This window comes from Ammodytes marinus (assembly GCF_949987685.1).
Source record: "Ammodytes marinus genome assembly, chromosome: 2".
NCBI classification, from domain to species: domain Eukaryota; kingdom Metazoa; phylum Chordata; class Actinopteri; order Uranoscopiformes; family Ammodytidae; genus Ammodytes; species Ammodytes marinus.
This window is the reverse complement of record NC_137231.1, coordinates 24,736,664-24,751,027: the sequence shown is the minus strand read 5'-3', so window position 1 is coordinate 24,751,027 and position 14,364 is coordinate 24,736,664. Positions and strand designations below refer to the sequence as shown.

Sequence of the window (14,364 nt, the reverse complement as noted above, 5' to 3'; positions counted from 1 at the left end):
AGGTGGCGCCATCTGTACACAAGAATGAATTTCCAAACCAGGTTAAAAATAATTTACCCGCAAACGTAACGGCAGAGGGCCGGTGTGATACAGAAAGTTTGGCAACCACAAGTAAAGAAACAACACCGATACATTACAAGGTCAGTAGTATTTATGTATGTTTTTAGAATATCCCGGTACTTTGATAGGAAATTCACATTGTCACAAGGAACTATCATTAAAACCATAGACAGGCCTAGTAGCTAGAAAGATTAAACCCTGTTTTTATTTTTTGTAGCGAAACTGTTTCGGTCTGTCTCCATTTGCGCTTGAGGTAGGCTAAGTGAACATATTGTCCTAGGCTATATGAGCTATAAGTCATAAAGCAACACCATGTTTTTCTTGAAGTGTATTTGATGGTCATGGACGCTTTAAGAGAAAGTAGCCGATGCCTCCATAACAAGGGTCTGCGTTATTTTAAGCCAGGCAGCTTCATGTTGACACGCATGGGGTGTAACAGGTGGGGCAAGGCAGTGTGGCGCAGAAACAAGGGCAGATATGCATGTGAACATTAAAACGGACAGGACCCACAGACACCATTCTTTCTCCAGCGCCCAGGTCAGGGGCCTCATTTATAAACGTTGCGTACGCCCAGAAGAGGGCGCACGCCAATTTCTAAGCAAATATTGGGATTTATAAAAACCAAACTTGACGGGAGATGTGCGGTCCTCCACGCAAACTCTGACCCATGCGTACGCACAGAAAGTGGAGAAAGGAGAAACGGTGACTCCGTCGGCACATGTATGAAGTGCGAGAACGAATGTGTTTGTGTAAAATGTATCCAGATAGGCCTATTATAAGCCATGTAGGTCTATCATATATTGGGAGTTCCTTTGCAAAACGGATGAAGCCATTCTTACAACTAATGAACAAATGCCTCCACGGATTTTTCCATGGAGTGATACCAACAAAAACAAAACGAATTAGGATCTTAAATAGCCTACAAACGGAGACATATGAGTGCAAATAAAAACAAAATAGCAACGTTCGAATAAGCTCTGCAGTTATTAAAGAATAACCTATCTGCATGTTGTGGAATTAATTCTGATAATATTGAGGTGGAATACAGTTTATTACTTTTACACTGACGCTGTTCTCGATGCCTCAGTCAGGCAGACAGGAGTGCACCTTTTCATACACTAATGATAAGCCATACTGTACATCACATAGGCTACTGTGATTTTTTTCACGGCTTTTAGTCCGTTTTATTTATGTGTTTTTCTTTGTGTTTAAGCACGTCGCAATTGTGTTTTGAAAGGGACTGTGAAGTTTATTATTAACCCTCCGCCGCCCGTCACTGCCCCGGGATGAATTCTCCGAATCTGTATCTCATGGGGGGTCTCAGTGCCCCCCGCTCGTGGCACAAACACTGTTGTGTGAGTGAGGATATGCACTTGTTTGCGTCCACTTTTATGACGGATCACTTCTTTTTATTTCGGCCACAGCGTTCACAGAGATCGCCACAGGCTGCACTCTATCGCCTTTACGCTCACACTGCCACCAAACTATATTTTCCCTGTTCGCCACTTCTCCAACGGCTACTTCGGGGTGACCGCAGTGATCCACACCGTGTGGAGTTTATTTTTCCATTTCCCTTTCAGTCGGCGATTGCCACTACCGCCTTCATGCACTCAGTAAATGATATTAGGCTCGTTCGACCTAACTTTCAGCTCGTCTGGAAAGTAGACGAGAGTAGCCGAGTGCAGTCGGGGGAGTGACGAAAATGCCTGACTGAAGCCGGACAGCTCCGAGTCGGAAGTAGCGTCCTTGTTGCGGATGCAGTTCGTTTTCTAGTTTTATTTTGAAGGCCTATTAGAAACATATTCGCAGGAGAGTCACACATGCTACAACCGATTAGAAGCAGAACACAACACAAAGACGAGTAAACACTTTAAAAGCGAGGGGCATTTTCAAAACAAGAAACGAGATATAAGCTAATATCCCCATTCCCCACACATCTTTATCTTTCTTGTTACTTTACTAGAACACCTACTTTTAAGTGATAAAGAATAATTTACAAGAATAATTTACAAATCCAAATAAAGGAGGTTTAGTATTTCTCCCTTCACATAACGAATATGATCGGCCTAAATAAAGAAGGTCTAAGAAAAGATCCCTTATTATTATTGTAGAGATGGATATGATGAACTGTATTATGATGTGTAACAAACAAACTACTTGTTGTAGTTTTGGTCTGGCTTTGCAACACTACATGTAAAATACAATCCCCAGACCATTTAGATCACTTGAAATAAGCCTATGATTTAATCTTAATGGTATAAAAATCACTTCACCAAGATCTTATGTGACTCAAGTTTGTGTTCACTTTTAAATATATCTATACAGGAGAGTTACACATCCAAATTATTTCTATGTCAAGGGTTCAGAGGCTTAACTCTGATTAAGTACATTTCTGCTTAAATGCATATTGTGGCGGCCTAATGATTAAACATAAATTAAAATCAAAAAGAATGGATCGTAATTTAATTTTGAGCGGTGATGTCAGACTTTTGCCTAACCAATTGGGGAAACGCATCAAAGGCACGAGGTTTAAACTCCCAATTAGCGCTCAGCTCCGCCTGTCAGCAAGACGTTTCCCATCAGACATTTCGCTCCCGCAGCCCGTGGGGAGCAACTGCAGCGACTTGCTCCAGTGTCTGTGTCCGTCTTGATACCGCGGGACTTCAAAGTCTCAAGCAGCCGAGCCGCAGCCAGCCACGGGTGCAAGTGGGACAAAAAGTCTAACCATAATGCAGTGCGCTCAGCAAGACGAGCGTCATAATTGCGCAGGTCTTAGCAAGACGGCGACAGGTCGAACGAGCCTAATTCGGGCGTGTCGATGACTATGTATGGGTAAATATGGGCGGTACGTGAAGCCCGCAAAGGCTGCGCCACATTTAGAGTTGATTGTAATTTATAAAGGGAAACAGGCGTAGGACGTGAGTGCGCACTGTTTTATAAATCCGAATATTTTTGTTCGCACGTACATCCTACATTTCTTCCGTACGCCAGCTTCCACGTGAATCCCACGCAAAGCTTTATAAATGAGGCCTCAGGTCATTTTGTTTTTGTCTAGTCCTTTCAGAACTAATTACATTATTTTCAGACTTGTAAAGCTGAACTTTGTGCTTACTGCTAATTAGCACATTACTCACACATCAAGCGCTATTACACACTAAACTGAGATTGTGAACATTGTACAATGTAAGCATGTTATCATGCTGACAATTTAGGTTCAGATTCATTCATCACAGGTATTTTTATTTTGAGGACTTTTCATGACCAGCAGGTGGCGACATCTGTGTCAAAAACGGTATAGGCTACTCAATTATTTTCTGTCCCCTAGGGGACAGACATTTGTTCACGCCCCCCCCCCCCCCACCCCTCCCCCCCTAAATTGAAATACTAGTGAGAACCTGCTAATATTTATTTATTTATCTGTACAAAACCACTGTATGAGTTTCTGGCACGAGCATTCTGCATACAATCACCTTATTATCAAATTAGATAACACAAATTAGCTGAGATAACTTCTGCAGCAAAAACATTCAAAGTTCAGTTTATAAGTTATTTTACAGTTTATTTGTAACATTTAAACAAGACTGCTCAGTCTGTGTGAATCTCAGGACAGAGAACAAGAGCAAATGATTCACTGAGGTTTGCATTTCATTCAAAACATTTTTAAACTATTATTATAGACCAATAGGCCTTCTGTGATGCGCTAACCAATAATTCATTAATGTTATTATTAGTCTACTTGCTTGATTTCTTTTAAAATAGCCTACAGAGACACTTGGAGACACGTGGACATTTATTTACTGCAAATCGCGGCCTTTCGCGCGGAAATGACCATACACAAGGACACATCGCGCTTGCTAGCAAAAAAAAATAAAAAATAATTATTTTTTTGGTCAGTTGGAAATCAAGGCAGCCCGCGCCCCCCCTGACAACTCACGGCGCCCCCCCAGGGGGGCGCGCCCCACCATTTGAGAAGCACTGCTGTAAGTGCAGCACCCACAACCTGCTTATTTCTTCTCCTGGAGCTCAACTAGGCTAACTCTATTTAAAGCTTCTGCACTCCCTGATTTTACTCCCCAAAAACACAAAGCTGCGGAAGAAATTGATAGCTGACATGTTTAACAGCAAGTGGCTGAAATGTATACTTTCGTCTTCATCATGTCAGGTTTCCTCTTACAATCAGCATGACAAATGAATGAACCTTTTCACTTAATGAGAAAGTTTTAAGCTATGTTGTACGTTTCGATTCGTTGCTTCTCTTTAATGAAGATCACTGATTATATGAAACAAAGAATAGGCTACTGAATATTCCAACATGCAATAATGCTAGAATTTGAGATTATGTCGTCTGGGTTACAAATTACAATCTTGTCACTGTCAGTCTGGTTACAACATAAGAAAAACCTAAAGGATCTGGCTGAAAATTTTAAAATGCATCTTTAGTGGAGTTTGACATCTTAAATGCTGAAGAACGGAGTAATTGGAAAATGATATGCCCACTTAAACGTCTGGTAGCCTATAGGCCTATGATAGGTAGGGTACTATTAGCTGACATATTACCTTAAAAAAATCTAATCAAATTAAACTGAAAAAGTAAGCTAATGGGTTGCTAACTCCTGTAAACTTCCTGAGTTCTCCAGACTAGGCTACCTGAATAAATAGGGACTAAACTAATATTACATGTTTGGCTGTTTCTCCTTTTTTATTAGTGCCTTTTATCAGTGTAAGAAGTAGTCCTATTAAGAAATGTATTTAAGTAGGCCTACAAGTTTGCCATGATAAAAATAAAACATTAGGCCTGCAAGTAGGCCTAAACGCCCTGTGTTAAAGTAGGTTGAAGTATTATCAGCCCTTAATTAGGCTACCTCAAGTAGCCTAAAATAGGCTATCATTATAGGCTACTGTCCCATTTCAGATAGGCCTATATTGTCTTATTATAACATAAAGTAGCAGTTTAATGTTTAATCTTAAATTGTTACATAGCCTACTGCTGCATGTTTTAACGTATGCCACTGCGTATGCATAATAATAACTTTTAATTTATATAGCGCTCTTCTCTCACTCAGAGCTCTTTACAAAAAAACAAAACAATAAACAAACAAAAATAACATGTTGGGTTGGTGGGTGAACTAGGGGTAGGCAGAGGAGAAGAGATGGGTCTAGATGGGCATACTGCCTAGCCTAGCCGTTTTCATCTTTAATCGTGCTATTTTTAGTGACACCTGGCCTTTTATCTCCCTAGGCTACTGTGTTTTTGTTTTTTTGCTACTTTATTGTAATAACACCCTGAGCTTCTTCCTGTGCCTGAAAGGCGCCATATCGCCTAAATAATGTTCACTAATTTATTGTAAAAAGCTCTGGAAGAGAATTGAGACCAATACAAAAAGGTTCTCTTTGATTAAAATTAAAGTTGTAATCTTAAAACTATAGCCTACTAGGCTACTGACATTTAGCCTACCCCAAATTACAAATAGCCTACAAATATTTGTAGACTATAGCCTATATTTAGAGCATTGCTGTTAATGAAGAGATGCTGAGTGGTCTCTTAATTTTTTCGTAAAAGCAGGATTATAGTTTGGCTACAGACAGTTATTCTAAAATAGGCTATGCTTTAGCCTAGGGCTAGGCCTATATTGAGTAAGTAGAAATAAGTAAGTGCGACAGCATTTTAATCAGTTGGCTACACCACCCCTGGCACCCTGTATAAATTATATCCTACAGGTCAGGTGTAACTCTGTAGGAGGCTACTAGGCTATTTATTTACATGAGGTGATGATTTACGTATGAGGTGACCCCCATCAGTGCAAGATGCTGCTAGTCAACCCCGCCCCCATCCTCTGTTTCTATGCGACACACAACCCTGACGTCATATGGAATTAACCCGCTTCACTGACTGAAAACGGTTGGTACGTGAACAGTATAGCCTACACTCAGTGGAAAAAGAGGAAGGTAGAAAAAATAAAACGGGAGGAAAAAAACACGCTGACAGTCCACACTCTAGGTAAGGCTAGTCCTGTTTTTAAAGTAAACGCAGCCTCCGCATTTTAATCTAGTTTTTTGGGGAAATGTAAAGCACATCGTTTTGACCTCAGCTTGCGTCTGTCATAATAACCGATTCTAATCGCTCTGTGTATTTCAATACACTCGATAGTTAGCCTACTTTACATTGGCCAGCGCCATCTTCTTATGGAATAAATAATGGACAGTGGCAGAGCGCAAGTCCATATTAAACTGAGAGCACTGTCAATACGAGGTCAGTAGGATTTTCTGTTGACAGTATGAGAACAGTCTGTGCCTGGATGGATAGGCTAGCTCGGAGCTTTGTAGGATGGGGTTTGATCAACACAGAACCTGTCACTGCCACACCCGTTTTTTACTCATGCGTTGGCTGGTTTGTTTGCCATCATAGAATATGAGTCTTTATTTTCAGTCAAGAAAAATCCAAGAATTAAGGGTCACACTAACTAGCTACAATACAAAAATAGACATGCTGACTTTGTATAATTTCTGTATGGCTACTTCTTAATTATGATTGTGCATTTTTGAGATGTGTGCACTTTCTAATGATAAACCTTTTGAATGGACGACTTTTACTTGTGATACAGTAGGCTATTTAAGACAATGATAAGCTATTTCTTCTGTCTAAAATATGTTTTAGACCTGATTATTAATTGATATGAATGGCTATTTATTTACAGAATAATGTAGTATTGTTACTGTAAATGTCACTAAAATTACGACATAGCTCAGTGTTTTCTTTGGTTTGATATATAGTGATGTAGCCTAACGTAGGCTAGTGGTTGTGGCTTCACTGACTCATCAATTCCTGGTATTGTCAATTTTACGGACTTGTTATGATCAGCAGCCGGCGGCGTGTGTATTCAAGACTACTCGTGCACTAAGCTGTCTGTTTTGGGCTCCTGTAAGCATCCACAACTTTCTGCCAATGTTTTCTTCTGGAGCTCTCTTGCTTCTATTAAGAATCTCTGCACTCTCTGCTTGAACCCCCCAAAACACAAAGCTGGTGTGGTAGTCAAGGCATCCTTTGTCAATTAGATATGGTGCTGTAGGTTGTTGTGACAGTTTGCTCTGTTTTAGCCTCATGTCTGTTTTGTGAGTGATCTCACTCACCAACTTTAGCAGTAGCAGTGCTTGTGTTGCTATGGAAACAGTTTTGGTTTACTTACTACCACTGGTTGACTGCTAACGCTGAAACTGCACAAACTTTTCACAAACCTAATGCTTTAGTTTGAAACAGTAAAGGTATCTAGAAGCTGATGGACTCTTGACTGACAAAAGATTAGACTATGAGCAGAACTGCTGCCTGATAATCAGACTGAATTGTCTTTCCCTTCATATTTCAAATAATGTAGCCTAATAAAGATCATTTCAATGTGTCATAAACATCGAAATAAATATTAATTAAATCAGTTTAGGGATTGTTTTTATGGAAAAACTGTAGAACCAGAACCATAAAAGTTGAGTTAATGATTAGTCAGCAATGGCAATTTATTTGATGATGGATTAATAATTTCTGTAATTTTTCAAGCTTTGTGTTAAAACTCAAAACCATTTGGGGTAGCATGTGGGTAAGAAAATAAAATGGTGTCAAGAAAATGTAGTGACGATTTAAGATTCAATGGAATATTCCTCTGTAGAACAAGTAAGAATAGGCTACGTTAAATGAGGAAATTAAGGTAAGTTAAAAGTAATATTATCTTGTATTTATCTCATCTTTGTCTCTCTTTCTTAATTTTCCTTTTCTCTCCTGACCATTTCTACAGGGCGACAATGAAGATGAAATCAATATCAGTGCTGTGTCTCTTACTCCTTCTGTGTCAAACCAATTTTTCACTGGCGAAGAGAGGAGGTGGTGGCTTCGGGAAAGGCTCCTTCGGCTCAAAGAAGACCTCTACCACTTCCCACCGAGGATCCAACACTAAACCTAATCAGGGTTCCAGCTCTCAGGGCGGATACCCTAGACAGCCTGCACAACCCAATCAAGGAGGTTACCCCCAGCAACCGGGAGGAGGTTATCCCCAGCAACCGGGAGGAGGTTATCCCCAGCAACCAGGAGGTTACCCCCGGCAAGGTTACCCTAATCAGTATCCAGCAGGGGGCTCCCCATATGGAGGAGGCTACGGTGGCCATGGAGGTTACGGTGGTCAAGGCAGTTACGGTGGCCATGGTGGTTACGGTAGTCAAGGCGGGTACGGGGGTTATGGAGGATACCCAGGTGGATACATCAACCAAAACCCAAACAACAAAGTCCTTAGTCCGATGTATGGCGGCAGCTTTGGTTACGGGGGCTACAATTCTAGGGGGGGGGGCTCTCCCTTTTCACACTCGGTTCAGGGAATGGGCATGTACCCCAAAGATAGTTCCAGAGGGTTTGGGCGCAGTGCAGTGATGGCAGCAGCTGGAGGGGCTGTGGCAGGAATGGCCCTGGGTTACGGACTAGGAAGGTTCCCACGTCCTCACTTCCAGTTTCAAAGCCCCCAGGAGGAGTATTACTACAACCACTACATGTACAGGAAGTATGGGACCAAGTCTACCGACACCAACGACTACAGCAGAGACTACGCGTACGCTAAAGTCCCTGAATCCTATGATCGCTACATGGACTCCTGCATGAAGAGAACAGACCTTCTCCCTGTAGAGAATCGAAGGCCAAACAAAAAACCAGCTGCCCCAACCACTACCGCTGTTGTCAACACTGCTGTTGTCAATGCTACTGTTGTCACATCAGCTCCAGACACCGGAATTAGCAACAACACAATGGCGTCCAACAACACTGTTGCAGAAAACTCCTCAACCTCTGAACCTTCAAACCCCCCGCCTCTAAATCAGCCTGAAGAAAATCCTGTGACTCCAGCCAAGCAGGCTCTTGCAAAAACTGCTACTGGTGATGATGATGACGATGATACTGTCAGCATTATGGAGATCGGCTATCCGGCACTGATCGAACAGATGAAGGCTAGGAGATGCCTGGAGCTGTACATGGTTTACTCTGAGAAGTACTTGAAGAGAGCGATTGAGTCTGGAGGGGCGCAGAGACTGGAGATTGGCTCACAACAGCTTTTAGCTGTGGTCACCGGTACTATACTGATGCTACTGAATAGCAATTTGCTTGTTCTGCTGCACTGAGGCCTTCATTAGCTAGCCTGGTGAATCCAACCTGATCTTTAGAGCTTCACATTCGTTTCTCTCCCGCAGATCCAATCTCCGTGGCCAATCAGACCTAATGTTCGTTCCTTATAGTGGAAGGGAGTTTCTGATTGGTTCATGTCGTTGTCAATCTAGACTCGCCAGACCAGTCATATCTCACAAGCTTATTCGTCGATCCATGTTGATGTCAAAGACTACAATAACCAATCGGGGGCTGCCTTTCGCTAACGGACGAAAGTGGAGAGGGCCTGTTCTGACAGGAGGCTAGATTGATGACTACATGAACCAACCAGGACTGCCTTTTACTAATGGACGGGGACAGGCTCCTTCCCACAGAGATTGGAGAAAGGCCAGACTGATCTGCGGGAGAGAAACAAATGTGAAGCTCTCCAGATCAGGCTGGATTCACCAGGCCATTCATTAGCAGTGACATGGATGGAGGATGGAGGATGGGAAGCAAATAGATGGAAAGGGAGGAATAGAGTCACCCTTTTTGGACTCTCTTCATTATGTGTGGATTTCTATTTTGTGTTTTTATAACGGTTTCTTAATATTTAGGCATTGCATTCCTCAAGCATGTGCTTGCTGTCGCCACATAGCTGGCACACACTGAAATACATGTTTGAGCTTTGTAGTTCAAGGAAAGAAAGGGAGAGACTGTAGAGCCACAGTGTTATAGCAAATTGCACTTCCCCCTACTTTTTGTGAAAGGGAGCGCGTCCATTAAATATACTTAAATACTTCCAGCCTTTTATGGTGGTAAGTTATCCGGTCCATTATTGTCCATTAAAATCGAACACAGTCTCAAGCCACATATATAAGGAGTGGCAATACCAATGACTCATCTTTCCGTTTGTGAAAAACAAAAAACAAAATTAGTTAAGGAAACAAGCCAGTCTTTTGTGGGATGAAAAACACATCTGAGGGGGTCAGTTTGCACCTGATGGCCTGGCCTCCGTCATGGTGATGAGCTGGGTAAATAAACTGCTTTGCAATATTGGACATGCGCTTTTACTGTGATAGGATTATGTAATATATAACTCCAGGGACATTGATGTTAAAGGACGTCTGATTCAGGGACAGTTCAAAGAGTTGGAAAACAGCAAAAAGTTATCTAAAACTATTGATTAATACTGGACTTAAAATTGTCATATTATTATATTAAGTCTACTAATACAAATACCATCGCTTTAGGAACTATACGCATGACTGAGTGTTCGTAATGGATCATATGTACTCCTTTCCTTGTAGCTTCAATATGGAAAATGAGGTCCATTTAAATACAGACACTAAAACCAAAAACACTGATAGTAATATCTGCTGGTACTTATGTTATTTGTATAAACAGACTCTGCAAACAGACAGACAGCAGTATGCATGCTGGTTTCCTAACACCTTAAATTATTTATTTTGGAATCGAATGCAAAGCAAAGTCCTTTCTGAATATTTGTGTGTATCGTCTTTCATTATTCCATGTGAACTGCCATTGCTCTGTATAGTGTGTTGCATATTTGTCTTTTTATATAATATGTGTGATGCCTCTCTCTCCCCTGTCTGGGGTAGCTTGTGATTGCAGAAGTGCTCTTAAAGTGTCAGACCCCCCAGATCTGAGCTGAATTAATCTCCAAAGGCTAATGTTATTATCAGCTGAGTATAAGACTACATAACAAAATATGTACAGCGCAGTACATACGATTTTTACAATAATTTTTCTAATCATTGAAGCTGATAACTTACAGATACTCTCTGGAATTCATTTTAAAAATATCTTTACATGCCTAAAACACATTTCCTACCTAGTAATCTGGTCATTATTCGAGTACCATGTTTTACATCACAACATGTGGGATACATTCAAACAACCTACAATATATCAAAATAAGTTGTTATGGCCTCTGATGTGTTGGTATAAAATCATTACTTTGCCTTTACCTTCGCCATTTATTTTTCTGTCATTACCACTGGATAAAAAACCAGGTGTGAACATTTCACTGCCCTCAACACAACAACATTTATTTATTTTATTGTGTACCATTATGTACTGAGAACGACCCCTGACCAAGAGCGATTAAAAGCCCCACAGTGTACCTGTAGCATAAATCAACTTGTGTCTGGCTTTGAATGTATTAAGCAATGTCTATTACTTATAATTTTTGCTTTTGCTTTGCTGCAGAAGTTTCTATGGTTGACTAACACTTTTGGCTTGTCTTGTCAAATAAATGTTTTAAATTTACTCATTTGTATTTGTAGATATTTGTTTTATTACTTGAGTTTTTAACTGAAAACAAGCACTTTATGAAAAGCTTTTGTGGAAACATGACAACGTGCTCATGGTAGAAACTATTCAGGATCTTTACTCAAATTAGCATATTAATACCAACATGTACATTTGCTGATTATGAAGTATCAACAGTAAACACATTAAAAAATGATGAATTATTTTACCGGTGATACTTCATGGAGATCAAGGGAGTCAGAAGTCAGGCGATTTAGGAATCACTGGTTTAAACTTGAATATGTTTAATATTAATCTGGTTGTGTAAAAAAAACTTAAGTGAACTTTAGTTCAATATTTCCCTCTGAAATGAAGTGTAGTCGAAGTATAATGTAGCATAAAATTAAAATACTCAAGTAAGGTGGAAGTGCCTCAAAATTTAAGTAAACTTAAAAGTACAGTACTTGAGGAGATGTAGCCTACTTCCCATCACAGCAACATGACATGTTTTGGAAATTATATTTGGTAAGTACATTTTTCATAAAACATAAACAGTAATCCACATCTTGGTGTTACTCACTGGACAAAGTACAGCTCTGTGTTAACTGGGAACCAATTCTACTGACGGAGTAAAAATGTCAAGTCTGTTGTGCAACATTTAATCACTAACTACATGAATGCTGTGCTTTGTGAATGTTTCATTCCAAAAGACAGGAAGTTTAATGTCAGGAGATGACGAGTCATCATGCGACAGACCCATTAAATATTATAAAGACATTCATGTCTATTGATCGTGATCTCATCATGAACTTTTTACCAGGAAGTTGACATTTTTATGGTTTTGAGTGAAAAGTGTTAAGCTGGTATTTAGACCTTCATGATTAACCTTATTTTAGTTTTTCACAACAACTCTTCGTCCATTTTTGGAGTTTTTGGGGGGAGATTATAATTGTAGCCCTGGGTTCTCATCAGCACGACATGTGCTCTGGCTTCCATTATTCTGTGTACCTTTAACGACTTCCTGTCCATGCAAGCTTAAAAGGTTGAACTTGAAAGATTGATCTTAACCTTATAATGTACAAACAGATTGTGTTTAAGTTTGTTTTGGCTATGGCTGCAGTGAAGAGTTCCTGGTCAAGCATCACACTATTTATCTGACTGTCTCTACAATGGACACATTTAAGCAGCTAAACATGTAGCCCGAGTGGATCTTTTACTTTTATTTTAGCAGGTAATATCTGAGTGGTCCCGACTGACAATAATGTAGACAATGAACAGAAACACAGATGTTTTGTTCTTAGCTTTTTCCTTTACTTTTATAACAATGAAAACATATGTTATTTATTTACATAAGTCTACAAAATGGCATAACACATTTACAAGCAACGGAATGAAAATGTAACAATGTGAAAAAACTTTTATCCTAGGAAATGGCATTATCATATGAAGTGTATAGCTGCTCTTTAAACTCTGGCCTTGACATGACTTCTCGAGGTAGACTCAACCTGATTTCATATCTACTGTATTCCTGGTCTAGCTTTACACATCGATTATGGAGTTTGGCTCTAAAACATACTGACATCATTAATGACATCATTAGTATCAAAAGATTGGCCTTGATAAAAGGAGGGGTGGGAGTGTGAGACATGGTGCAGATGGATCAAGAAGAATCATCCAAGAACAATTTGTCATTGTTCATCAGCAGTATACCTGCAGACACTGACATGTTGTAGAGCGATCATGGGTCAGATTCTTCTTCCTGTCCCCATCGAGGGGTCACTGAAGTGTCAGGAATTTAAGATTGGCCTGCAGCTATCGTTATTTTTTTTAGCTCACATTTGACCTTATACCAAAAAATAGTTGTTCAGTCAGGGTTTGGGCCTGAGTCTCTTTCTGGGTCTCCAGCTCTACATGACTGCCACCCAGTGGCCCATCAGCAGGGACACCAGTGAGCCGATGACCACGATGATGCTGTTGTAGATGGGGCCACTGGATGCTCCTGTGTAGTACCCCATGTCTCCAGAGCCTTCTGAATCATAGCCGGGCCTGCGGCCGTAGCCTCTTGGTTGCCCATACCCTCCGTATCCTCCCCCATACCCTCCGTATCCCCCCCCATATCCTCCACCCATCCCATATCCTCCACCATACCCGGGGCGGCTTAGGGCGGAACCAATCATTGCTCCTCCAATGGCACCAGCTGCAGCTGCTCCAGCTACTTTCCCTGCACTGGGGCCGCTGCTCTGTACGGGTCTGTAGGCCTGACCGCCCCCGCCTCCCCAGCCCCGGCCACCTCCACCTCGGCCAAAGCCCCCACCTCCACGACGGGCCTCAGAGCCGGGCAGCAGTGTGGCGAGGAGCAGCAGGCAGAGGGCCACTGTGAGGGGGAGTCTCTGCAGACCAGACATCATTTTATATCCTGTCAAAGAAGACAAAGGAAATGTCATCAGGATGTGTGGATTAGTTTCTGCCTAACCTGTAGGAACAGAACAAATACTTCATAGCAATAACAACACACAACAATAAATACCAATGTAATAAAAGTGAAAGAAGCACAGTCAACTAATAATACAAGTGTATTTATATCACAGGATATAAGAAGCATTGAAACAGGGGGATGAGGTACAAAACAATAATCATTAACTATAATAAAGGAAAACAGCTAAACAATGTATTTTAAAAAATACAATAAAAATAATCTTATCATAATTTATTTTTATTAGATGTAAAGTAAGTCCTTTTTGTTTATACTTTTAAATACTAGACTGGTAAGTAAACAAAAAGTTCCCTGCATTCGAATTGCACAAATTAGGAATAAAAATGTGAAGTATTCATTATGCTTCATTAGGCACTTTTAACTTTGTTATATTATATGTATATTTCATTATAGGTTTAACATTTCCAAAATGTAGCTGGTTGGAGAATAT

The 14,364-nt window shown here is 40.6% G+C and overlaps 2 protein-coding genes across 2 annotated transcripts; one reads left to right on the top strand and one right to left on the bottom strand.

The window, feature by feature from the left end:
• Positions 1-127: 127 nt before the first annotated feature.
• Positions 128-11,335, top strand: LOC307265127 (uncharacterized protein). Its single transcript, XM_080046714.1, has 2 exons — positions 128-140; positions 7,842-11,335. Exon 2 carries the CDS (start codon positions 7,849-7,851, stop codon positions 9,202-9,204), a length of 1,356 nt encoding a protein of 451 aa, XP_079902840.1. The 5' UTR covers positions 128-140; positions 7,842-7,848; the 3' UTR covers positions 9,205-11,335.
• A 2,012-nt stretch (positions 11,336-13,347) lies between these two features.
• Positions 13,348-13,845, bottom strand: sprn2 (shadow of prion protein 2; the record flags this gene model as incomplete). Its single annotated transcript, XM_080050502.1, has 1 exon — positions 13,348-13,845. One exon carries the CDS (start codon positions 13,843-13,845, stop codon positions 13,348-13,350), a length of 498 nt encoding a protein of 165 aa, XP_079906628.1.
• Positions 13,846-14,364: the final 519 nt, after the last annotated feature.